At 42.9% G+C, this 26033-nt stretch overlaps 1 protein-coding gene across 1 annotated transcript in view; it reads right to left on the bottom strand.

The window, feature by feature from the left end:
* Nucleotides 1–26033, bottom strand: part of LOC127189536 (1-phosphatidylinositol 4,5-bisphosphate phosphodiesterase epsilon-1-like) — a 201474-nt gene that overhangs the window by 115187 nt on the left and 60254 nt on the right. The window contains exon 3 of the mRNA XM_051146421.1: nt 16659–16975. Within this exon, the coding sequence (XP_051002378.1) occupies nt 16659–16975 (317 nt within the window). The remainder of the gene's footprint in view (nt 1–16658; nt 16976–26033) is intronic.

Here is a 26033-nt window from a genome sequence, read left to right as displayed (position 1 = left end):
TTGGTTATCTAATACCAAATGGTCAGCCCTAAAATCATACATGTAAATAACAGTGTACAGATGGAACAGGTTATATTTATATATTTAGAATCACATACAAATAAACATATATGTATATAGCAAAAATTAATGCAAAAAGAGACCATGGATTTGAAAGGGAGCAAGAAAAGGAATACAGGAAGTCTTGGAGGGAGGAAAGGTAAGAAGGAAATTATGTGATTATGTCATAATACGAGTCTCTTGTTTTGCATAAAGTAAGACTCATGACTATACTCCTGTGTGTGGTTTGTATTCAGTCCTGAATACCATTACACTTAAAAAAATGTGAGAAACAAATATTTTGTGACTGTTACAAGATGTTGATAAAAATCACACTGTAAAGTGCAATAAAAATGTATTTAAAATATCCAACTTTGTGAAATATTTTCAGTAGATTTAGGTGCTTGCCTCCCCCAGTGGTTGGTGAGCAATCAGCGGAGCATTCCAGCAGGGAAGCCTGTTCGTGTTTACGAGAGTGTCAGCTAACACACTTGCAGGGGGCACACTTCGGAGGAAAGGCTCTGACAAGGTTTGGGAGGCCAGTGGAGGCAGAAGAGGAAGGTTGCTCATGTATCTGAGCAGAGTCATTTTGAAATGCATCTTGGCCCCTGAGTATAAATACGCTTCAGTATTTTTGTTAGTTCTGCCAGAGAACCAGCAAGTGTTCACTCTCTTTGGCCAACAAAAGCATGATTTTATGTGCAAAAATCTTCTGCACATTTATAAACAAGAACATTTAGAAAATCCCCTCCTGCTGAGAGATATGACAACAGATATGTTTAACGGGGATATAAAATAAAGCAGATATTATGAATATTATCTGCTCATCAAGAACAGAAAAGCTTTTCTGCTTTTATTTTTCCTGCCACAGACAAATTTATGTCTTATTATCCCACACCCCAAACACCTTCCTGATCTGCAAAGGCACTCTCACTCCACCTTCTCCACCACAATATGATTATTTCTCAATACTGCAGATGATGACGATGATCTCCTACTATGACGGTTAATAATTATCTAGATTAGATTGAGCTGTTAGGCATGTCTGTGGGGGATTCTCTTGACTGTTAATTACCCAGCTTGCTGTGGGCAGCATCATTCCCTAGGCTTGGCCCTGAACTGTAGAGAAGTGAAGAAAGCCTGCTGAGCAAGCAAACAAGCAGGCAGCATGTTTTCTCTGCTCTTGAATATGGTGTGATTAGCTGTCTTTTTTTTTTTTTTTTAATTTATTCTTGTTACATCTCAATGGTTATCCCATCCCTTGTATCCTCCCATTCTTCCCTTCCTCCCATTTCCCCTTATTCCCCTCCCCTATGACTGTTCCTGAGGGGGATTACACAAGAAAATTTGCTCAACCATGTTCATAGCAGCCTTATTCATAATAGCCAGAACATGGAAACAGCCTAAGTGTCCCTCAGTAGAAGAATGGATAAAGAAACTGTGGTACATATACACTATGGAATACTACTCAGCTATTAAAAACAAGGAATTCCCGAAATTTGTGGATAAATGGATTGAGCTAGAAATTATCATCATGAGTGAGTTAATCCAGAAGCAGAAAGACTCAAATGGTATATACTCACTTATATCTGCATACTAGCCCAAGGGGCATGTCCCACGAAAGCCTTCACTTACCAGGAAACTGGGAAAGAGGGGAGAACATCCTATTGGGACTCTAGATGAGAGAAGCATGGGGGAATAGCAAAGTAGAAGGATCCAGAGGGTCCTAGAAACCTACAAGTAGATTAGCTGTCTCAAGGTCTTGCCTCAGTGACTTCTCTGTTGGAATTTTAAGCCACATGAACCCTTTTTTCCTCTATGTTGCTTTTCTCTGGGATATCTGTCACAGCAACAGAAATGAATTGAGAGTACTTATCCAAAGGGCCAAAATTTCTTCCCTCACAGAATCTTACACTTGTAAAAAAAAAGACTACTGGATAGCTTGGGTCAGGGGTTGGCCCACTTTTTTTGACAAGTATTTTATATTTGTAAACCATTTGTTTTTTTTTTAAAAGTACTCTCTTCTACCACTGCAGTGTGAACAATAAATAAGATTTTATTTATGAATACTGCAACTAGTTTTCTGTAATTTTAACCTGCCTCAAAAAAAGATATTGAAATTTTTGAGAAATTCATATAGGAATACTGTGTTACATCATTTCCAACCTTCTTCTCCCGGCAGATTCCTTTCTTGCCCTTGACTGCCCCTCAAAAATGGGCTCTTGGTTTTTAGGCTGCCCCAAAACAGGCGGTGGGATGAATTTGGTTTGATCTAGGCCAGACTTCTAATCCAAGTCATGAGCTTAATCCCAGCTCTGCAGCCAGACTCCATGGACTCCAGGGAGCTGTAGTTCAAGATGCTCATCCCTCCTAAGGCCACTTGTTCTTAGGTGGAATGGCTAACTTTCCTAGCCAAAGTCAAAATAATTCAACTTCTCCACGCCCAACCTACAGATGCTGAAATGTTTATACCCATTCCTGACCACGGTGAAGCCTCACATCTGAGTAAAACTGGCCCTGTCTGTCTCCCTCATTCCCTTCATAGTTCTGTAATATGGATTGGGGTGTCTTGTTGTGGGGGAAGTCATGACAGTTGCTGTGGGCCCCTGGAGAAAGGGAAGAAGAGTACAGCATTTAGGTTGACAAATGTCTCGGTTGTATCCAGCTTGCATGCTTTTTATATCCACCCTAATGAGGTAAGGTACACATAGTTTTCACGTCTGTATCACTTTTGAAGCAAGAGGGGTGCTGAGAAGGAATAAAACTTGCAATTGTCTGAGGCTTATGGAATTTGAACAATGGGATTAAGTTCTCACTTTGTAAGCTCACGTGGCCAGACCCATGAGCCAGGACAAGAAGGATGCAGACCTCATTCTCCTTGGCATCTGTCCTGCTCTGACCTCCAGTGGAATGCTCCACTCTCTCCTTGCTACTTCCCTGCTTCTCAAGGGACTTGAATGCAGGCTGCTTTGGCAAGAAAGGCCTCAAGGACTAACTAGTCCTGCCTCCTTCCTATCCACAGGGCTTCCCAGCACTGGTCCAGCAGAGCATTTTGTGAAATGTTCAACTGGGAGAGTCCTTGTGGACCCTGACATAACAATGAGGGGAAAACCAACCAAGAATTTCCTTCTCATTGTTTGCTCGCAGTGTGGTTTATGCTTTAGTTGCTGCACACATACCTTGGTGGTAATCAATAGCTCTTTAGTTGGACTTAAGACCCACTCAACAAGGGGGAAATCATGCCTGGCACTGGAAACCTACCCAACTACCCAGGACTATGGAAGTCATGGATCTTGAAGGAAAGCCCACAAAGCACCACTTTACCAAAGCAGCACAATGCCCAACTATGGTCCAAACAATTTTCTTACACCCAAGAAGTATAGCTCTCACCACTTGTCAAAAACAAAACAAAAACAAACAACAAAAATCTTTTTGCAACAAAGACCATGACAGAAAGCCACAGTTAATCAATCATGGCTACATTTACAAAACAACTCTTGCACCTAAGGCTCAGGGAACATCACAGAGGAGGGATGGAAAGATTTTAAGAGCCAGAGAATCAGGGAATTTGCTGTGAGATTGGTTCTCCTAGTAATGTTAGAAGCGACACCCATAAAATCTCACCAATAGAGCTGCTTAAACATAAGCTGAACAAGGACAGCACCAAGAGGCAATGCTAACGTGGACAGAGGAAAGTCCTTGAGGCTTCAACCCCTAAACAAAGAGAGCCAGAGAAACAGTCTTCCCCAGGGAAGAGCACAGCAGCTGGTTACCCAATACTAAATGGTCAGCCCTGAAAAAATGTGGGTTTGAAAGAGAGCATGGAGGGGTGTATGGGAAGGCTTGGAAGTGGAGGAGGGAAAGCAGAGATGATGCAATTTTATTACGCTCTCAAAATAATTTTTAAAAAATTTAAATGCAAAGTGTTTATTTGTTGTGACTCAGCGCAGGGCACAGTATCAACTTGTAGCTCCCTCGCTATTGTCTCCATCATCATCATCATTGAGAAACTGATGAAGAGACTGGGGCTGTGGACCAGTGACTAAATAGTTATCTCACATGGATGGTGTTTCAGACTCTAGTCCTCGTAGAAAACCACACGCACTACCTATGCAGGAGGATGGATGCAACTGAAGACAATCTTATCAAGTGAACTACACTAGTCCCAGAAAGGCAACTATCATGTACATTCTCTCCTATGTGTTTCCTAAGTTTTATGTAAATACATGAAGCCAATGTATGTATATACATGACAGGTAAGTAGAAGCCAAACTGGGGGAACAAACAGGACAAAGAGGAGAGGAACAAGTGGGAGGCTAGGGGATTACAGGGTATAGTCTCAACATACAGTATATGCATGCATGGAAATATCCTTATGTAACAGTGCTATATACAATGAAAAATGTTAAGCTAAAAAGAGGGTAAATAGTATGTGTAGTACTGCCAGTCCTCCACCCCCAAAAGAGCAATCGTGGGGCTGGAAAGACATGGTCAAGAGGACCTAGGTTCGATTCCCAGGACACACATGGTGGTTCAGAACCATCTGTAACTCCAAGTCCATGGCATGTAACACCTTCTTCTGGCCTCTGTGGACACACACTTCTGTCCATGTGGTGTACAAACACATATGCGAGCGAGCATTCATAAGCATGAAATAAAATGTAAAGAAAAAAGTTTAAAAGAGAATAATTGCTAAACTTTTGGCAAATTTTTACTGTCTGTGTGACTGCATATCTAGCTATACATTCAGAAACAGCATATCTTAAAAATTGAATAAAAACAAAAAATTGAATCAAATTTAGTCTGTAATCTTTCTCTTTCATTAAAATATTATAGTCATTCTATACTGACAAATATAATTTTGTACTATCGCTAAAAATCAGATATCCTCAAATAGTTGTCCTATTAACCAATCCCCCTTTCTTTTTGATAGGATAATTTTCTTTGCATATCATTATTCATGTAATTTAGATTTAGGAAGCCTTTTCATGAGTCTCTCACTTTAGGGAAACATGTGTTAGATGACGGTGGGCTTGGAGTCCTCAGCGAAAGCTCGTGAGAAAGTACATTTGATGAATGATGGCATTCATGGCCCTCAAACCTCCTGGAAGCTGAGGTAACACTGCGCCTGGGAAAGCCCCCTCCCTTCCTACCCACCTTCCTACCCTCCGAAGCACTGCACAGGGGGACATGCTCAAGGGAAATGCACCTTGTGACTCGCTCTGACTCTCACGCACACAGTCTTTGTCTCTCTCACTTGGCATGAATCACTCTGGCTGTCATTTACTGAGAACCCACCCTATGCTTCTATGTACATTAAGTGTCCCATGAACCATGTAAAATTGATAAAATTATCACTTTTTTGAGGTGAGAAACAGAAGCTGAAATTATGTCATTTGCTTGCTGTGCCAGTTATTACTCTGATTTATGGGATCAAATAACTGACAGAAGGGGGACTACTTTTGCTTACAGATTAAAGTCCATCAAGATGGAAGACTGGAAGGTGGGAACATGGGGCCTCTTGTCACGCTGCCTCCACAGTCACAAGGCAGAGAGAAATAGGCACTGGTACTCAACTAGCGTTCTCCATTCCCCTTTTGACTCCATCTGGTACTCTAGCCCATGGGATAGTGTCACATAGAGTCAGGGTAGGTTTTCCCTTCTTAGTTTAACCTCTCTGGAAGGGTCCTCACCTGCATTCCCAAAGCTGTGTCTCCTCTGTGATCCCAAAACCAGTCAACATGGCAGTGACTTGCCCAGTGTCTCACAGTGAGAAGGATTTGGAACCCAGGTGCATGGCCAGGCTTCACAATGGAGCTCTCCACTAACACAGACAGCTTGCTTGTCACCACCTCGCTCATAACTGTCAGTGTTTGGCACTGTTTTTTTCATCCATGCATATGTTTGTTCAATATTTTAGACTTTATGTGCCTTGAACTAGAGTGTAAATTCCTTTGAGGAAAAAAAAAGCATGTCCCAGCATCTGTCCTATTCCCCTGCTGAGTGAAGACTCTCAGAGGACATCCATACTGGGATAGGACTTGCTATTGGGATGCCAGATGAGAATGGTAAGGGAGAATGGGGAGACACAAAGACCCAGAGGGTCCAGGAACCCTACAAGAAGACCATCAAGGCTGGCAGATCTGGACCCAGGGGGGCCTGCACAAACTGCTTTACCAACCAAGGACAATGCATGCAGTAGACCTAGACCCCATTTTCAGATCTAGCCAATGGACAGCACATTCTCCACAGTCATGTAGGGAGCGGGGACTGACTCTGATATGAACTCTGGTGCCCCTTATCTGACTACTTCCCCTTGGTGGGGAGGCCTGGTGGCACTCAGAGGAAGGGGAAGCAGGCTATCTGGATGAGACCTGATAGGCTGTGATCATATGGTTGGGGAGGAGGTCCCCTTCTGTCGCAGGTCTGGGGAGGGGAATAGGGTGAAAGAGGAATGGAGGGGGAACAGGAAGATACAAGTGTGATTGGGAGGTAATCTAAATAAATTAATTTTTTTTAAAGGCATGTCTTGATTGTCTCTGTATTTCTATCAGCATCCATTTCAATAACTAATTGATAATACCAAACAGCATCATTAATTATTAAATTATTAAGTCCTTATTTATTGAACATGTACTATATGTCTGACACTATGTAAGGAAAGAGAGATATAGCCATGAACAAGTTCATGGAGTCTAAGAGATAGGGGAAGGAAGAAAACCCGACCTAAGTTAATGGTGTCCCTAAACTTCGATATAAAATTTGATCAAGAGAAGTCTACAGGTGTGGCATACCCCAGGGAAACAGCCCTCAGACAGACAGAGCACCAACTACAGAGGCTATGTGGAAAAAACTTGAGCAATATATTCAAGGAAGAAATTGAAAGTCCATGTGCCTAGACCAGAGCCAGAGGGACAACGGGTGGGGCAGTATAAAGCTGGGATTTAAAGGCAAGTGGAAGCAAGCTCAGGCAGGATCATGAGCCATTAGGTGGACTTTCAGCAAAGAAACACAATGCCTACACTTTCAAACTTACCGCTTTGGCTTCCGGGTTGAGAGCACATTATAGTGCATGCCAAGCAGGAAAGCAGGAAAGACCTGATGCATTGGTGGCTGCCTCCAGGGTGGTGACAGATGAATTGGAAAGAGCTGTCTAGGTTAAGGTGCTAGATGTTTTTAGGAAGTACAAATAGAACCCACTGATGGCTTAGATAGTGGAGGGGTGAGGAAAACAGTAGATCCAGGACAAATCCTAGGCTATTGGCCTGAGCACTTGGGAAGAGAGAGACACTGTTAACTAGGATGGATATCGGGGGAAGATGGCTGTAGTGAGGGAGTGGAGAAAACACTAGGTACTATGTGAACTGAGAGGCAGGAGACAATACTTCTGTTTTGGGCATATTTGAGATGCTTTTAAGGCATTGTTAGGACATAATGGAACACGTTTGCCTGCATTGCACTATAACGCATCTTAGTGCCCCAAGCGGCAGCTGAGGCATAGGCTGGCACACAAAAAAAAAAGAAAGAAAGAAAGAAAAAAAAAAGTCCACGAGAAGCATTGAGGCAACAGTTGGATTTATGGCTGTTTAAACCTTTTGGGCAAATGCAGATCCCTGGCAAAGCATAAATGCATTCCTCCTTGGCTCTTTCATGAGCAGTAAAGATCTCTGAGACAGTGGTTTTTCAAAGAGCTGGGTTAAATATCCTAATAGGGTCAGCTAACACAGTCACAGAGAGGCTCGGATGCCCAGTCTCTGCCTGAAGCTTAGATGATCTTTCCCACCATGTTCACGGCCATCAAGGTTGTCTGATCACCAAGGACCAATATCCTTGAGGGGCTGCTGCAGTGTCTTCTGAGTCCCTTTTACTATTTCTGATTATAATGATAGTAACAAAACATACGTCAAAATTCTTGCCTAGTTCTCATTTCCACCGACACCGTTTCTTCTGTCTACTGGTCCCAGGATTGAAGTGTTCCTGCACTGTTTAAGCAGTAGAAAGCAGGCCCTCACAAGGTCCCTCCCGTGGGTCTGCCAGTGGGAAGGAGGCATTATATTTTCAGTGTCAGAAAAGGAGGCTAGGGCTGAAGCCAATAGGGTGCTGAAGTCAGAGAGATGTTCTGAATCCTCTTGGGGGAGAAAACGGTTTCCTTCAGAGGAAGGCAACACGGTTCGGACATAAGGCTTTTCCAGTGCACAGTATATCCAGCATTCTACCCAGAACATGGCTCAGGAAGCCAGGACACCCGGGTTCCCATCCTAGCTCCCAGGGTACACATCTATCTAGTCTAAGTCTAGTACACAGCTATCTAGTCTAAGCCTATTTTCTCCCTTGTTAAGTGGCTGGTGAACATAAAAATAAAGTTAGAGTGGAATTTGTTATCAGTAGTTATTTTGGAAAAAAATTAGCTATTTTATTAGTGGGTTTATTTACTTATTTTCTTCTAACACTGAATGACTCCTGTGCCTTTGCTCTCTGCTTGGTGCTTTCCTCGCACCGTCTCACTGGGCCAGGTGCTATTACCACCTGTGATGGTTCAGCTTGATTGGGCTGAGAGTCACCTAGTAACTTGTAGGTGTGTCAGTTAGGCTGTTTGCTGAAAGGTTTGCCTACCAGGGGAAGGTCTACTCTGGACGGCCTACGTGGGAAAGAAAAGGAAAAAGAAGAGAGCCTACATGTGTTGGCATCTCCTCTTTGCCTCCTGGCTGCCATGATGATGAACATGTTCTCGTTGCTATGATGGCTCAGTCTGCTATGATGTTCCCATTGCTATGAGGTACCATCCCAGTCTGGATGCAGAGGCAGAGCTAGATGACTGCGGGCCAAACCCTCTGAAGCTAGGGCCCCAAATAAGACCTATTGCCTGGAATTACACGTCTCAGGTATTTGACCACAGCAACACAAAGCTAACTAACATATTACCCCCTATAGAGAGGAGGGATCCAGGACAAGGACTGTAGCTCAGTGGTTTGCTTTGCACGCATGAGGCCCTAAATTCAATCTCTAAGATAGAAAAGGTGAGGGATTTGGTAGTTAGTTCCGGATAAGATGACTGGGCACGGCGAATTAAACACAGGCAGCTGGTCTCTAAAGCTGCCCCCAAGTGACAATGTGCCATCCCAGCCACTATTAAAGGCTACTACTGTACGTAAGATTTGCTTTCAGCTTGCTCCAGGATAGATAACCACTAACAGGTAAGCTTTCTCTTAGAATGCTGCACAGCAGGCTGGGCCTCTGTGCTATCATTGTCCACTGTGTTTGTTTGTCTTTATTAATTTATTCAGATTACATCTAAATTGTTATCCCATCACTTGCATCCTCCCGTTCCTCCCTTCCCGCTTTCACCCTATTCCCCTCCACTAGGTTATGACCGAGGGGGATCTCCTCCCCCACTATATGGTTATAGGCTATCAAGTCTCATTTTGGTAGCCTGTTTATTCTTTCTTTGAGTGCCATCAGACCTCCGCACCAAGGCGAAGTGGTCAAATATGGGGCACCAGAGTTCATGTCAGAGTCAGTCCCCGCTCTCCATATAACTGTGGAGAATGTCCTGTCCATTGGGTAGATCAGAGTAGGGGTTCGATGCTTATTACTTGTATTGTCCTTGGTTAGTGCAATAGTTTGAACAGACGCCCTTGGGCCCCTATCCACCCATCACGATGTTTTTCTTGTAGGTTTCTAGGACCCTCTGGATCATTCTATTTCCCCATTCTCCTATATTTTTCTTACCTAGAGTCCCAGTAGGATGTCCTCACATCTATCTCAATCTCCTGGTAAGTGAAGACTTTCATGGGACATGCCTTTTGGACTAGTGTCCAATTATAAGTGAGTGTATCCCATGTGAGTCTTTCTGCTTTTGGGTTAACTCACTCAGTATGATCATTTCTAGTTCCATCCATTTGTCCACAAATTTCGGGATTTCCTTGTTTTTAATAGCTGAGTAGTATTCCATTGTGTAAATGTACCACAGTTTCTTTATCCATTCTTTGACAGAGGAATGGCTGAGAAACACTTAAAGAAATTCTTAATGTCTCTAGTAATCAGAGAAATGTAAATCAAAATTACTCTGAGATTCCATCTTACACCCATCAGAATAACTAAGATAAAAATTCAAGTGACACCACATGCTGGCGAGGATGTGGAGAAAGAGAAACACTCCTTCATTGCTGGTGGGAATGCAAACTTGTACAACCACTTTGGAAATCTCTCTGGCGCTTTCTCAGAAAACTGGGAATAGTGCTTCCTCAAGATCCAGCTTTTCCATTCCTTGGAGTATACCCAGAAAATGGTCCACCACACAACAAGGACATATGTTCCACCATGTTCATAGCAGCCTTATTCATAATAGCCAGAATCTGGAAACAGCCTAAATGTCCCTCAGTAGTTTGTTTTTAGATGGTGTCTTGGCGCATTGCTGGGACTGTCCTCAGACTCTTGGGCTCAAGTGGTTTCTCCTGTTTCAACCTCCTAAGTAGCTGGGATTACGGATGAGTTCTACCACACCCAATCAACACTGCTCTTGGGGAGAAGGGCACTCTTGGGGAGACATGGGCCCCTGGGAGGCATGTTTCTGTCAAGGAGAAAATAGGTTTTCCAGTGAGTTTCAATTTGACTTCAAGCGTCGTCTTTACCAGCCTCTTTGCCTACATGTGTATTCATTTGAAGAAGACAGTTTGTACAGCAGGAGGTTTGCTCAGCTGCCTGCTTTGACAAAACGGGTAAAGTCTTTGATAGGAAACATTTCTCAGCACAGTTCAGAGCTCTTTTTCCAAAAACATTTCAAGTGAAGGGCCATACCTCACCACCACCCCATGTTCTATATTCTGCTTTCTGGAGAAGTTGTCTGTCTGCAGTGCCAACGAGGCCAACTTCTGGGTGACAGAATCTGCTGTAGTGAAGGCTGTCACTTGGGAAGTACACAAGGAATCGGGGAGCTGTTCAAGGAGCGGGCTTTCAGCGCAAACTATTTTTCTCTAGAAGCATGGCTAATTTTTCTTGCTTATTTTCTTCCAAGGAATAAGGATGTACCCTTTTTAAAAAAATAAACAAATGGCTTTTTAATGGCTGAACTGATGCAGATGATGACATCTACCAGATAGAAGGAATAAGCAAGAACAGAGTCTTGGGCTTGGCCACCAAGTTTATGTGGCTGAGAGAAGCAGGTTGGTGAATGACAGTTAGCCACACATGGGCAAACACAGCTGGGGTCTAGAGGCTTCTGGAGTCCCGAAAGGTTTCGGGTTCCATACAGGACTTAGAACCTGCCTCCATATCAGCTGGTATAGAGTGGAGCCCAGAAAAGTGGCCTTGCCAAGAACCACTCAATAAACAAAAACAAACAAACAAAACAACAACAACAAAAAAGCCCAACAACTTCCCTGTTAATGGCTGAAGCTGGATGTAACTACCCAGGCAGAGATAGCAACTATCTGTGACATGGAAGAGACCGTTGCCAGGCAGTGACAGGCTGTGGGGTCCAAAAATCACTTTGGGAACAGATTCTGCAAGGCAGCCGTCACAGCTGAACACCACACAAGGGCAGAGACCGTATTACAGGAGAGAAGGTTTGGGGAGTAAAGACTGGGCACTGTGACCCTAGGAAGCTCCCTCCCCACCACCCTGTGCATCAGTATGTGTGTGCTGAGAAGGGGAGAAGGGGAAAGTAAGGGGCAATTCAGTCTGTCCTCCAGCTGCTTATGATCTCTGTGGTAAAGAAGGCACAGGGGGAAATACCTCTGTCTCTTCTAGAAAGGGAAAATGGCTTGGGAATTTATTGTAAGGGGAATAAAAAATAAAAAGCAAGATCAAAGAGAATGTGGGCTAGCGGCAGAAGCAGGGCAAAGGAAGAAAAAGGTAGAGAAAAGAGTATAATTGGAGACTCTCGGAGAAAGAGGCTTCGTGTGTGGGCAGGAAGCAAGGCAGCTCATCCACAGGGAGAGGAGGAACACTGGCTTCTGGGAGCTTAAGGTCGAGATTATGGCCTGAGGGATAGGTTCAGCCTAAGAAGGTCCAGAAAGATCTGTCTCTCAGACCAAGCATGCAGGGCTGAGTTCCGTATAGATCTGATGCCTGCCTGCTTAAGGACCGCCCCTCTGGGTTTTCTCAAGGAGAAAGACAGGGCCAGGTATGCGCCTAATGTGCGCTTTACCTTAGTCTTACAGAGATGGGGGCTGGGCCTGAGAAGAAACGCTGTGATTTATCTCCTGGCCTTTCTTCACGTCAGCAAAAACCTTTCCAGCTGTTTCGGAGCTGCATTTTAGCCATACTTTCCTCAGAACAAACATTATGCAATACTGCATCAGGAATTTTCTTCCCTTTCCCTCACTACAGATAAGTCCATATGTACAGAGTTGCTGGGATGTGGGAAACATCTAGCTCATAATGTTTTACCGGCACTCAAGAGCAAGCTGCCTCGCTACGCCAGGACAGAAAACGTGTGGTGGGTTGTCTTCCGGTCCGAATGTCCCTCCTGTCCCACAGCTTCTCCCCCTGCATCGTCTATCGCTCAGGGCCCAGCCCCAGACTCTAGAGGGGGAGACTGCAGAAGGGACTGCGGTCTCCCACCTCAGCCCCCCTCCTGCCCCACGACCCGACTGCACTGTCTAAGGCACTCACTCACGCTGCATGCACTTGCTGCCTTTTTTGGTAGTTATTTGTGTCTGGCCCTGGTAGTTTCTGGCAGCTGCAGTCTCTTATTTACTTTCCTTAGAGCACATCCACCAACCAGCTTGCCCCTTAGATGTGCTGAATAAACGGACCCATCTACCTCTCCCCGGGCCCGAGTACTCTGCTATGGCTACCTTTATCTTCCTCCTCTTCAGGGTTCTATGATGTGCTAAGGACAGAAATATTCCTAATTTTTGACAAAAACCCTTGGGTTAATGGTGTTAAGTTCCATGGTGAAATATTGTTAATTTCTTATTTTAAAATTGGCCTGTATATGTCTGGCCTATCATTGTGATTGTGCATAAATGAATGGATAAACCGGGGACTGGTTGCAAGAGTCTAATAGAAAATTAGATAAAAAAAAAATAGAAATAGAGATAATAAAAAAGGATAAATGCACAAGAGATTTAGGGGAAAACACGGAAAGAGATGGAGGCTAATTACATTCTGAATCAGCACTTCTAGATTTAGCAGAAAGTTGGCTTCCTAATTTAAAAAACAGAAAAGCAGTAAGGAAAGAAAGACTATAGACAAACCCAGGGTCTGATACCCACTTAGCTACTGTGTGACCTCGGACAAGTGACTCGGCCTTTCTGAGCTCATTGTGTTTTTTAAAAACTTATTTTGAAATAGTTTTAGATTTACAGAATGCTGAAGAAATAGTACGTAGTTCCCACATATTTTTCTCCCATTTTTGCTGGATGCTAATATTGTTCATAATCATAACACAACTATGAAAGCTAAGACATAGGCATTAACATAATAATTAATTCAATTGTATGCCTTACTAGGGTTTTGCTATTTTCCCCTCACTTTCCTCCACACAACCCCCCACCCAAGTCCAGTATTCACTAGAATTCGACACAACACATACCAGTAAAGTCTCCCCTCCAGTGCTGAGAGCTCAAATTTTTTTTACCTTTCATGACCTTGACACATTCCAAGGCATTGTCTGTCCCTCAACCTGGGTATGCCTGATATTTCCCCACTGCTAGATTCAGGGTTGCTTCAGTGGCAAGAACACATAGAGGTGACATCACACCCCTTTAAAGCGGGATAAGCGAGGGCACAAAAGAATATGTATGCACTTCTAAGTGAGTATATACCATGCGTGTCTTTCTGGGTCTGGGTTACCCCACTCAAGATGATCTTTTTTAGTTCCACCCATTTGCCTGCAAACTTCAAGATTCCTTTGTTTTTAATAGCTGAGTAGTGGAAAGTTGCTTGGGGACTATGCAAATACCCCATCTCTCATCACTTTTCTTTTCGCCTAACAACTTTGGAATGCATCAGTGGTCCTTCACGCAATGGCAAGGGCTGCTGTTCTCACGGGGATCCCCAACCGCCTCAGCCCTTCAACTCTTACATCAATCCTATAAATAAGAATACCATCGCTAATTATTTTGTTGTCTAAGTTTCATTTTCTTCATCTGCAAGACAGGGATCATGACAGCTGTAAAAGGAGTAAGGTCCAAAAACAATGTGAAAAATATCCAGTCCAGACACGCACTAAATAGATGGGATTTCCTTTCCTTTTTGTGTGGTGTATGCACATGGTCATGTGCATATGTGTATACATATGTAGTATGTGTGCCTGTATATGTGTGTGTGTGCGTGTGTGTGCATGCGTGTGCGTGTGTGTGTGTGTGTGTGCGTGTGCGTGTGTGTGTGTGTGTGTGTGTGTGTTGGGGGTGGCAGAGGTCGGTATCCAGTGTGTTTTTAATTTCTCTCCACCTTATTTTTTCAGTCAGGGAATCTCACTGAATCTACACCTCATCAGTTCATCTAGGCTGACTAGCCAGTGCCCTCCAGAATCCACCTGTCACTTCCCCACTCCTCTCAGTGTCCTTTCATTTCTTTGTGGAAAGCCACACTAATCTGGAAGCGGTGCCTTGTAAGTAGGTGAATGCCATTCTTGTGTCCTTCCCTTTGAATGTAACACAGCCTTTCCACCCTTCAGTATAAAGTGATCAGAATCAGTTACACCCACCCTGGGGGGTAGAAATCCCTTGGATTCTGCCGTTGATGACTGACGGTACAGGCTGAAGTTTTAATCAGTTTGCCCATGGTTTGTACGGAAATAGGTGCTTGAGGATACTTGAAAACACTCTCTTCTCCTAAGCAGTTTAAAGTGTTTTACCAGAAATCTTGTTTACATTCTGAAGTTGCCGCTAAACTATTTTCAGAGCTAACCCAAAGCATACCTCACATCAGCTGTGGGCGCCCCATCTCTATTTCTGCTTTGCATTGGGGGATCACTGGCTCATTATTGACTCCCAAGGCTGTGGCAGTGATGGAAAAAGTCCAAGTTTGATTTAAAACTAGATGTAAAAACTTCTGGTAATTCACTTGTGAGTTAAGGTCTAATTAAAAAAAAAAAAAAAAAAGACAAGAATAGGGTCTTAAAGATGAGAGAGAACTGGAAACTTCAAAACAGTGAAACTCTGTTTACAGGAACTTTCATTTTCCCGTCCATTTTTATCAGTAAGAAAAATCAAGAACACCAGGAGATTAATTGTAAAAAAAAAAAAAAAAAAAAAATGTTGGACCAGTGTGGTTTGCAAGCTCTCCTGTGAACTCCCAGTGATTCCATCTTAGTTTGGGGTGGGAGAGAAATCTTCAGCTGTAGCAAGCATCTCCCTCAGTGCTGGTGATGGGCAGGAAACCATAGACGTGAAAGCCCAGCGTATATGGGTTTGGATCTCACCACAGCCACCCATGCCCTGTGTAACCTGAGTCACCACTGTCTTTGCACCTTGCTTTCCCTCTTTAGGATGGGAAACCTGTTCCCCAAGGTTGCTGCGAGGAGAGAGCAAGTGGTGCGCGTAAGATGGGCACCATGAACCTGCCAGGCCTGGGGGTCCAGGATTCTTTCAGAGGGATGGTGTTCGGGAATGGTGCCTGGACATGGAGCTGGGTGGGCTCAGCCTCTAACGCCGTCTTTGTCCACTGGGCTTCCTCCTGATCAATGATATTTACTACCATCGCTGGGGTCTTTGCTGGCAAGCTATGGAGGCTGCAGACTGAGGGCACAAGTTAGGAAGGGCACACATAACAAAGCCTGATTGACTCTTGGTCAACCAGTGATATACATGACCCATAATGAGAATTAGCATTAGATGAAGCTTACAAGTGTGCTATTTGTAAAATTCAACCAACCAAGAAGCCATAGTGCAACATTAAAAATTAGGAACTTAGTAATCAGGACAAAAGAAATTAAAATTATTATAAGTAGAACAATAAAAAGAAAATGATGAGTGTGGGGCACAGTATGGAGAGAGAAGGGTCCTTTAAGACCAAGACCTGCTTCTCTTTCCTGTCACTTCCCCTTTGACCTAAGCCATAGAGATGCCAGTCATTGGCTTCCCACCCTCGACCCGTCCCTGGATACCATACAAAAGTTCTGCCTTCAATATTTCCAAACTCTAGTCACACTTAATGCTCTTTAGACCTGGCTTTTGGCATTTCTCAGAGGCTTTAAAGTGACTTTGGGGGACTGAAGATGTTGGTGGGATGTAGAGAAAGGAGTGGGGTGATTCACACTCCCCAGAAACTACCTCCAGGCTTCCTTGGATGAGGAGCCCCAGGCATGTTGGTCTTTTAAGCTTCTGAGAGGTGCTGATGGTCAGAGGGGAGGTATCTAGATAGGTGTGGCCAGGCTTCATGCTGTCAAAGCTCACAACTCAGACACAGAAACACTGTTGGGGATGCGTAGATGAGGAGTAGAGGGTTTGAAATGTTTGTAGACATGATGAGACTTACAGGCAGCTAGGGTGCAGTGAGAAGAGAGAGGGAAGTGTGGTTGCAATCTCAGGGCCTGGGGGGAAAACCTGGCGATCACGGCAGTGGCAAGACACAGGGGAAACGATATTAGAGACAAATCCGCAACAAGATATACACTTAAAAATCATACACGGTGGCTCAAATACAGAAACATCCACGTGGTTCCTTACCTCATTAAATCTCATCACGAGGTCCTCAAGGGCATTGTGCTCTCCCCTCTGAGCAGTGAGGATGGATTCCGAGATGGATGCTTTGAGATGGGGCAGGGATCTCTGGCATTCAGGGGAACTCAAGTCCCGGGTTAAGAAACAAAGGTAGTCCATGGGCAGGACCTTGCGGTAAATGTTCTGTTCCTGTTCTGTCAGGATGCTGGCCACTTCTTCTGGGAATTGAATGAGGGGTTGGAGATCAATCAGCTCCTTGCTGATCCCAGCTGAACTTGAAGGGACAGGATTAGAACTGGCCATCGAGGTGCCTGGTTGGCGTTCTGGGGGGAAAAAAAAGCAACAAAACTTATAGCTATCTCAAGGCTAGAATTCCTGGCAATAGATATTTACTGGAGTGTCAGCCAAAACCTTACATATTTCTCAGCCAAATCCTTTGCTTGGGGAGTAGCTCTACACTGCCATGCTTGTGATGGGGACCTTTCTTAGTCTGTCCTTTCATATTCCTGGGAGGTATAGGCAGGGGCTTATCTTCCTTCAGAAGCAGAATTAATTTAGCATATCACTGTCCAACAAGTTCATTGTAAAACTTTATATATCATTCATCTACTTCTTTCTCCTCCTTGGTTATTCATTCAAATTAAGATAAATAAGGCTGAGTGTGGACACAGCCAGGTGAATTTGGAGACAGAAGGCTGTACACGTATGTGCATATTTGTTAGAATTTTCAAAGCATATTCTACCATTCCCCACATCTGCAAAGACTTCTATTTCACTGAGGTTCATCTGGGAGTTTGCAAGAACAGGACCACCTATAAAGGTAAGAAAGAAATGGGTTATAAGGGGGACACACTCAAATAAATACTCTTATTTCATGTTATGACTGGTAGCAAGAAGGTGGCTGGCAAATGCAGGATAGGGGGCGATGGGTGCAATAGAGAGCCATTCCGAAGGCAGGGGTGTCGAGGTTCAAAACAATTCCCTTAATTAGACCGGACACATACACTTTCTCTTTACTTTGACGCCTTCCTATCCTAGTTCTTAGCTACCTGCCCAAATTCTTTCATTTCTTTGACCCATTCACTTACTGAGCCAGTGACTATTTTACTGAGGATAATCCTGAACTTGCAATCATTTTGAGTGTTGCCGTTACACGTGTTTATGTAGTACTGGATCTCAAAGCCAAGATCTTGTACCCCAGCCCTGGGAGAACATCCAGTGTTGTGGCTATATAAGTTCGGGAAAGGTTAAAACATCCATGTCACACAATCTCTTCCTGGGCCTACTTCAGGCACACTGGTGCATTGCTACAGATTCTGAGGGGCTTGTGGTAAAGAGCCCATTATCTTAATCTAGTTTTGGCCACACTTTATCCAGTATCTACTGGATCGTTCTGTATGGATAGCATCCTTGGAACCTCTTCTGGAAACACTACTCTGGGATCCAAACGACCCATGATCTACATCCTGTTCATGCCTTCCCTCCTGGCAGAGCCTCCTGGCCATCTTCTTTATATTCTCATACTGCTGCAGTAGGGATCATATGCTATATACCCATCCCTGCTCCTGTTACAACATGTTCACACGGTCCTCGTTAAGATAAAGCTCGTCTGTCTTCTTCTTCTTCTTCTTCTTCTTCTTCTTCTTCTTCTTCTTCTTCTTCTTCTTCTTCTTCTTCTTCTTCTTCTTCTTGGGGTTTTTCAACACAGGGTTTCTCTGTGTAACCTTGGATGTCCTTGATTCACTTGTAGACCAGGCTGGCCTCGAACTCACAGCAATCCACCTGCCTCTACCTCCCAAGTGCTGGTGGTCTGTCTTCTTGATGACACCATACTGCTAGACTCCCACCTACAGTCAAGCCGGGATGGTAGGCAGCCATCAGTTACAGAAGGAATTTTATAACGTTCAGTCCTTAGTGCCTTTCAACTCTTTGGGTGTGCCATGACACATGCCTCTACCTCTGAATCACTGAGTGTGGTGGAGAGCATCTGTCATTCCAGAAGCACAAAAGGTGAGATAGGAGGATCATGATTTCAAGGCCAATCTCAAGAAGATAGCAAGTTTCAGGTCAGCCAGGGCTTCGCAGTGAGTAGTGAGACCTCACCCCCCCCAAAAAAAACATGAAGAAAAATCTTTAAGGCTTCAGTGAGTTTGTGCCCCACTGTTTCAAAGCTACATAGTTCCAAAAATTTTCCTGGTAAAAATTTCTATTTTGTCTCCCCTACAAATTCTAACATGTCCACATGATCACATCTTTTTAACTCTAAAAACCAGATAGGTGGGTGAAGGATTTACTTTACACTTTATATGTGTCCTGGACCAAACTACCACAAACGTTGTGTAGCAGAAATTGGGGCTACTATTTGGTTCCTCTCACTGCATACATTTTCTTAAAAGTCTAACATGTATTCCAGAATCTAGCCACTGTGGTCTCACAGCTTAATTCTTTGAATAGTTTATAAAATAACTAGATTTCCTGAAAATTGAGTCATGCTAAAGCCAGATGCCAAGGACAGTTTTTGGGTACAGATATTTTAGGTACCATGGAGTTAGCCACTTACAGGAACTTTTGTCAGAAGCATCCAACTTGAAAACATAATTTCAAAACAAAGTACTCTACAGAGGAAGTGAAATAATAGTAAATCTCGTGAGATAACAACTTGTATAATATATAATAGATGAGATGATGAAATAAAATATGTAAGTAGCAGCAAGATGGTGTATTTGAAACAACAGTCTATCTTGAGACATGAGTCACGGTCACAATGATGAATCTTGTGGTAAATGGCATTGATGGGATTAGAATAAAACAGAGAGAAAAAATATAACCAGAGCAACCACAATAAGTCTAATAGTCTCATAATATCACACATAAAGACAACATGAATCAAGGCTGCAAGGTTTGAACAAAAGCTTTGGCACAGGTTTTCTGTACAAGATTATGCGGGGGTTTTATATGATCACAAGGTGACATCACACAAGTATCCTTGGGACATGACTTTCTATCTACCAGCTCCCATGCTTTGAGCATGTATTACATTCCCTCTCCTCTCATCTTTGCTGGCTAGACTCTTGGGCCTTTGGCACAACTTAGCTCCAGCCTTATACAAAGTGAGAGCACCAGTGTCCACCTGTCACCTGAGCACCGGTTCACTCACAGTGTGATGGCATTCCTCTGGAACTGTGAATGAGTGTCTGTGTGGCATAGAAGGAGAAACCGAACACTTTCACTTTTATTAAGAACAACAACCAAGGGCTGGAGAGATGGCTCAGCGGTAAAGAGCCCTGTCTGCTCCTCCAGAGGTCCTGAGTTCAATTCCCAGCAGCCACACGGTGGCTCACAACCATCTATAATGTGACCTGATGTCCTCTTCTGGCCTGCGGGTATACATGCAGGCAGAGCACTGTATACATAATAATAAATAAATCTTAAAAAAAGAAAAAAGAACAATAACCAAAATCAGAAGCGGGTGTGGCCAGTGTTGTTGGACCTTAGCTCAAGGTACTTGGCTGGGATCATGTGCTGAACAAGTTTACTGTTTTCTGTAATGCAACCCCTATAGGGGAGGAGATTTTCAAGCGGCATTAGATGGACGGTATTCATGGGAAACTCTCATAAACATGAAAGTTTATCCCCTGAGTCTACCTGGCTGACTTGGGTTGTTGTGGATGGCCTGGGAATGGTCCTAGTAGACAAAGTCAGGGGCCGGTGATCACCAGAGAGGAAGGAGAGAGAGAAGGCCTTGCTGAGGGGGTTCCAGCTTCTCAGAGTAACATCTTACCAAAAAAAGGTTTGTCCTGGGCTTCCCATCCTCCCAGGCGAGGCGCTACTTAGGCACGTGATGAGACCCAGAAATCTAAATGCACACCTACTTGTTTCCTTATGAGCACACGCATATTCTGCTGCTTCCTTGTTTTCTACAGTAATGCCTCATCTCTCTTAAAAAAAAAAATAGGCTTTAGCAGAAGTTCTTGGAACCATAAACTTCACAAAATCGCAAGGCCCCAGCTGACTTGTTCCGAATAGCTGAGGGTAACGAGAGACACTGTGAGGAGACACTGATACCTCTGTAGATGGGATGAAGACAGACAACAAGGTTGAGGAGGCGCAATGTGTGATAGCACATCACACTCGTTGTGGGGATTACTGAAGGATTATGAGAGCTCCAGCAGTTAAGAAAAGAGCCTCTTGTTCGGGTTTCCGTCTGCGCTACACACACTCACTCACAGTTCCAGAGCACACTGTGAGGGAACCAGTGCTCAGGTGACAGGTGGACACTGCTGCTCTCACTTTGTATAAGGCTGGAGCTAGGTTGTGCCAAAGGCCCAAGAACCTAGCTTATCAGCAGTCAGCTCTGGAACTGGCAAGAATGTGAGCAGGAACTTGAAGATTCTGGCTTCTGGCCGAGCACTCTGCCTCCGCACACCATGTTGGAGCTACCTTGTGCGTGTTTAGTGCTCAGAGGTCAGCCAGTCATGTTGAACAGCACATCTGAGTGGATATAAGGAAAATGGTGTCAGAATTTGTCTCCTCACTGTCTACTGTGTTCTAGTCTTTAATTCCAAGTACTTTGATGTTGAGATTTAGTAAACAAGATCACTGCTTATAGAGAACATCGTAAAAAAATGATGTGGACAGATATAATACAGCACATTAGAAGGTGATTAAAAATGTAACGGTGGGGGCTGGAGAGATGGCTCAGAGGTTAAGAGCACTGACTGCTCTTCCAAAGGTCATGAGTTCAATTCCCAGCAACCACATGGTGGCTCACAACCATCTATAACATGATCTATATCCATAGTAAAGAAATAAATCTTTAAAAAAATGTAATGGTGAAAATAGTAAAGCAGCTTCTGGATGTGGGTTTGGAAGATGTAGTGTTACAGAGTGCATACTGTTAGGCCCCTACCTGCTGTGGGGCGTGGCTGGCATACCCTGCCCTCTACTGGAACTCTCCAGACCAGAGGCAAGGCTCTTCCTCTCCCAGAGGTTCTTCTCTATATAATCCAGCATTTTGATTCCCCCTTCTCTCCCCCCTCCCCTCTCCCTTCTCAATCTCTCCCTCCCCATCCTCTCTCTCTCTTTCTTTCTCTCCCTCTCTCCCTCCCTCCCCATCCGCCCACTGCTCCCAATAAACCTGCATTTATATAATATAATTTCATCTCACCACTAGCTCATTCCGTGATCAAGATGGTAGCATTTCTGTGATAGTGATTAAAGATGTTGCTGCTCAGGATACTCTTGGCTTGGTCATCTGTGGGAAGCCTAAAGGTCCTTGCAACCCACAGATCACTAGGGAAACCAGGAATGTTAAGCATGCAGATTGTCCTTTCAAAGGAAAGGATGTAAAACCTGTTTTTTCCACACAGAAAGCTGGGGATTGGAGGTGATTAATAGCCTCGGGGCCTGTGTTATCTGTAGGGCCAGACCATATTCAAGCCCTCACAACCAGGTCCAGGGGTGGCTAACAGTTCAAATGGCCGCGACATTATCTGTGTGACTGAGACCACGGCAGACCCTTCCTTAGGCCCTTCTTGGAAGAAGTGACGTGTATTGTGCCTCCTTGTGCACCAGGGATTGTAGCACACTAGGGAACTTCCCCCCAAATTATATTGCGTTTAAATATTGCTGGCAATCAGCAATCTGACATCAGACTTCCAAAGTTTGATTCGGCCTGACAAAGTAAAGCTGAACCAAGTTTTCATTCTCACTTCTTTGCAGTTCATTTCTGCACCTGTCATGATGCTCACAGGGACCCCCACCCCGCCCCTGACACACAACTCATCCTTATTAGCATCTCAAATAATAGCCAGTCCTTCTAGTCCTTGCGTTGCAATTTCTTTTGTATTATGTAACAGGCTTTATTCGCACAGAGAACACGTAACAGGTGTGATAATCTCCATTCCATAGATATGGAACAGAGGTGGGAAATGCTAAGCCATTTTCTTAAAGGTAAGAGTGCTCCAAAAAGATGGGACTAGGATTTCAACCTTGTTCTGGCTATAAAAACAGACCCATTTTCACACCAGGCATTTTGAGAAATCTTTTGCAGAGGAAACACAGTCTCCTGATTTACCATGGAGTGGAGTTTTGATATACACACACCTTTCCTTTTCTGGGTAAGGAGTGTGGTTGGAGTGATCAGTTTCTCCTTATGGAATCTGAACTTAGAATGCTTCTCTCTCTCTCTCTCTCTCTCTCTCTCTCTCTCTCTCTCTCTCTCTCTCTGATTTCCAACTATAACTTTAAAGGACATCAGATATTTATGGCTTTCCTTCTGAACCTCTTTCATTCCCACTCTGTGGAGGCTGGAGAGCCATGCACGGCTTAGAAGACAAGTCAAGATTGAAAGCACGTATCTCTAGCCATTCTGAGTCTACTATTTCACCAAACAGATAATCTTGCAAAAATATAGACCGAAGTAAGATAATCTGCACTGAAACTGATTTTTTTCATGAGTTTGAAAAAAGTAAAGATAGAACAATAAACATGACGCCGTTCAGGGGCAGGCTGGTTTGTACTGGTATGCCTGTTTTCATCTCTGTCCAGTACACACAGTTCTGTTTTGCTTAGTTTTTTATAATGTACAAATAATAGTATTTTTAAAACACATTAAAAAACGTTCTGGAAAATTTATCCAGAGAACAAAACTCCAATATTCTCTTGATCAAAAAACTGGCTCAGTTTTGGGGGTGTTCATATTTTTTCCAAAAAGAATTTCTCGGGATGGAGAGATGGTGTAGCCATGAAAAGCATCTGTTCCTATTTCAGAGGACCTAGGCTCAGTTCCCAACCCCCACATGGCACCCTACAACAGTCTGTAACTCCAGTGCCAGGGGATCAAGAGTCCTCTTCTGACCTTCCCAGGCACTAGGCACACACGTGGAGCAGAGAACGCAGGCTGGCAAAAGAGGCATACATTAAATGAATGACTACATATTGCTTTTGAAAAGTGATTGACTTAGGGAAGAAAGAAGGGACAACTTCTTGAATAGATTCTATTTTTAACTTTGAAAAATTCGAGTGAATTTTGCAAACAGTTCTTTATTTTAAAAAGCTAAATTTCAGGAACATATCGAATGGTGCATTTCCAATTATATAAAACAGGCACAGAGCTAAGGGCATCGATTTCTTATAAAAGACTCAAAATTGGCTTAAAAACACTAACTCTCAGGCAGAGCTGAAAATTGTTTCAATGGGGAAGTGATAGGCTTAGGAAAGGTTAGCAAATTGGTGTACGTTTTTTCCTTTGCTTATTGCTATTGGTTTTAGAGTGAGAAAATCAATCTGACAATGTAGGTGCCTGGTTCATTCGCAGCAACCCCTGGTTGAGAGTTAAAACATGGTTAGATAAAACTATCTATGAGACTGAAAACCCTCAGAGAAAACAATGGAACAGTGTTCCTATCAAGGAATCAAGGAAACACATTATTGTACCTGCTTACCAAAGATACATGTGGCTATAGAAAATATAAAGACAAATAGGACAGAACTAAAATGGTCAATATCCACCCACTAAAATTTCTACTATTATTTTTGCTGTGGCATTTCATTTTTTGCATATATATATATATATACTTTCACATATATGTGTGTGTGAATACTCTTATATGTATATTCATATATAAAAATACATATACATGAAATATACATGAATATGGAGAAACTAAAAAATTAGGATATGAAAACATAATTTTAAAAAATTTTTTCTAATAAAAACCCAATACAGTATATATTTCTTTAGCCCTAAACCTAATCTTATGTTTAATTTAAAAGTCCCTTTAACAGTCCATACTGTAGATTATAATCCTTATCACTTTAAGTAATACTGTGATAAACAATCTGCTTGGGTTTATTATATCATGTGTCACAGTGAAAGAGGAAGCAAATGCTTATGTAGACTGAAAACTTGCCTGTTCTAGGACTGTTTTAGTGGATTGCATCATGTTACCTATACAGGGGAACATGCAATCTGCTAACATAGTAGATTCACTTCTCTTTCCCAGCCTGGATTCCTCCTATTTCATATTCTTGCACAGCTTCCATGTATGGAACCTCTAGTACAACGTTAGAGTGGGAGTCTCCACTTGGTCACTTTCCCTCACCATGCATAGGGCTGGCTGAGGGTTTCTCATATCAGCTTAATCAGCTTGAAGAAGTTTCTCTCTCTCTCTCTCTCTCTCTCTCTCTCTCTCTCTCTCTCTCTCTGTATATATATATATATATATATATATATATACATACATATGGAATGTCAGAGTTTACCAGATGCTTCTTCTGTGCCTATTAAAGTGACTGTGGGGTTGTCTATTATTTTGCTGATAAATATGCTAAATGAACTGGATTTCATGCTTAAGTTTACACTCATTTTGATCTGACAATACTACGTTTGATTTCAATCTAAGAAGAACTCTTATTGTCTAGTTGCAATTTTGGCTCCAACTTAGCCCCGATGTTAGACGAGAAAAGAGGGTAAAATGAGATAACGAGATGTAACTATAAGCATGTCTTTAAATCACAATCTGGCATTTTGAAAAAATATATAATTTTTAAAAAACACATTACATATATCTTTATATTAATGCAAAAACCCTCTTTATCATCATTCTGATTATAATCATGTTTTCAACCTGTGACAATGAGTATCAGTTAAAATAGCTGTACAGAGTAAGAAGTAAACTATGATTATTATTTCTGACGCAGAACAACCATATTGTTGTGGAAATCATATGTACCAAACTTTGGATGGGTCATAAGCTACTTAATGAGAAAACTGCATTTTGACCTGGAGACTTTGCTTTCTCGCAGAAGGCAGCACTAACTGATAACACAGTAAGTCATGTGCTGATAACATAGCACTTACTGACACTTGAAAGCCTTCCACTTAGTTAAACACTAAGCAGCATTACTTGTAAAAAGCAAATAAACAAACTGAGGCGTCTTAACCTATTATGATTCCATTTTATAGTTGAGCAAACTCAGAGAGGACAAGCAACTTGTCCAAATATCTATAAGTCAATACTTATGGAATTCTGAGCTAGATGTTGGTGGCTCCAAAGCCCATGAGCTTAACCATTTCTTGAGGTTTGGGCACCAGAATTTTACTTACTTGCAAACTCAAGATTGTCATTTCTCCTTTTGAACAGAAATGGGACCAAAACTACAACAGGGCACAGGACTTGCATCCCACTTACTAACCTGGTGTTGTTATACATCGTGTATGCAGCAAGTGTATACTATGTGAATTCAACCCAGATAATGTAAATAATGTAAATGTTTTCTTTCTTATTTATTTATGTATTTATTCAGTCACTTTATAGTCCAATCAGTAGTTCCCTCCCTCCTCTTCCCAGTCTCACCCTCCCTCCCTCTTTCCATTTT

The sequence above is a fragment of the Acomys russatus genome, chromosome 5 (genome assembly GCF_903995435.1).
Source record: "Acomys russatus chromosome 5, mAcoRus1.1, whole genome shotgun sequence".
Taxonomy (NCBI): Eukaryota; Metazoa; Chordata; class Mammalia; order Rodentia; family Muridae; genus Acomys; species Acomys russatus.
This window is presented reverse-complemented; position numbering and strand designations above follow the sequence as displayed.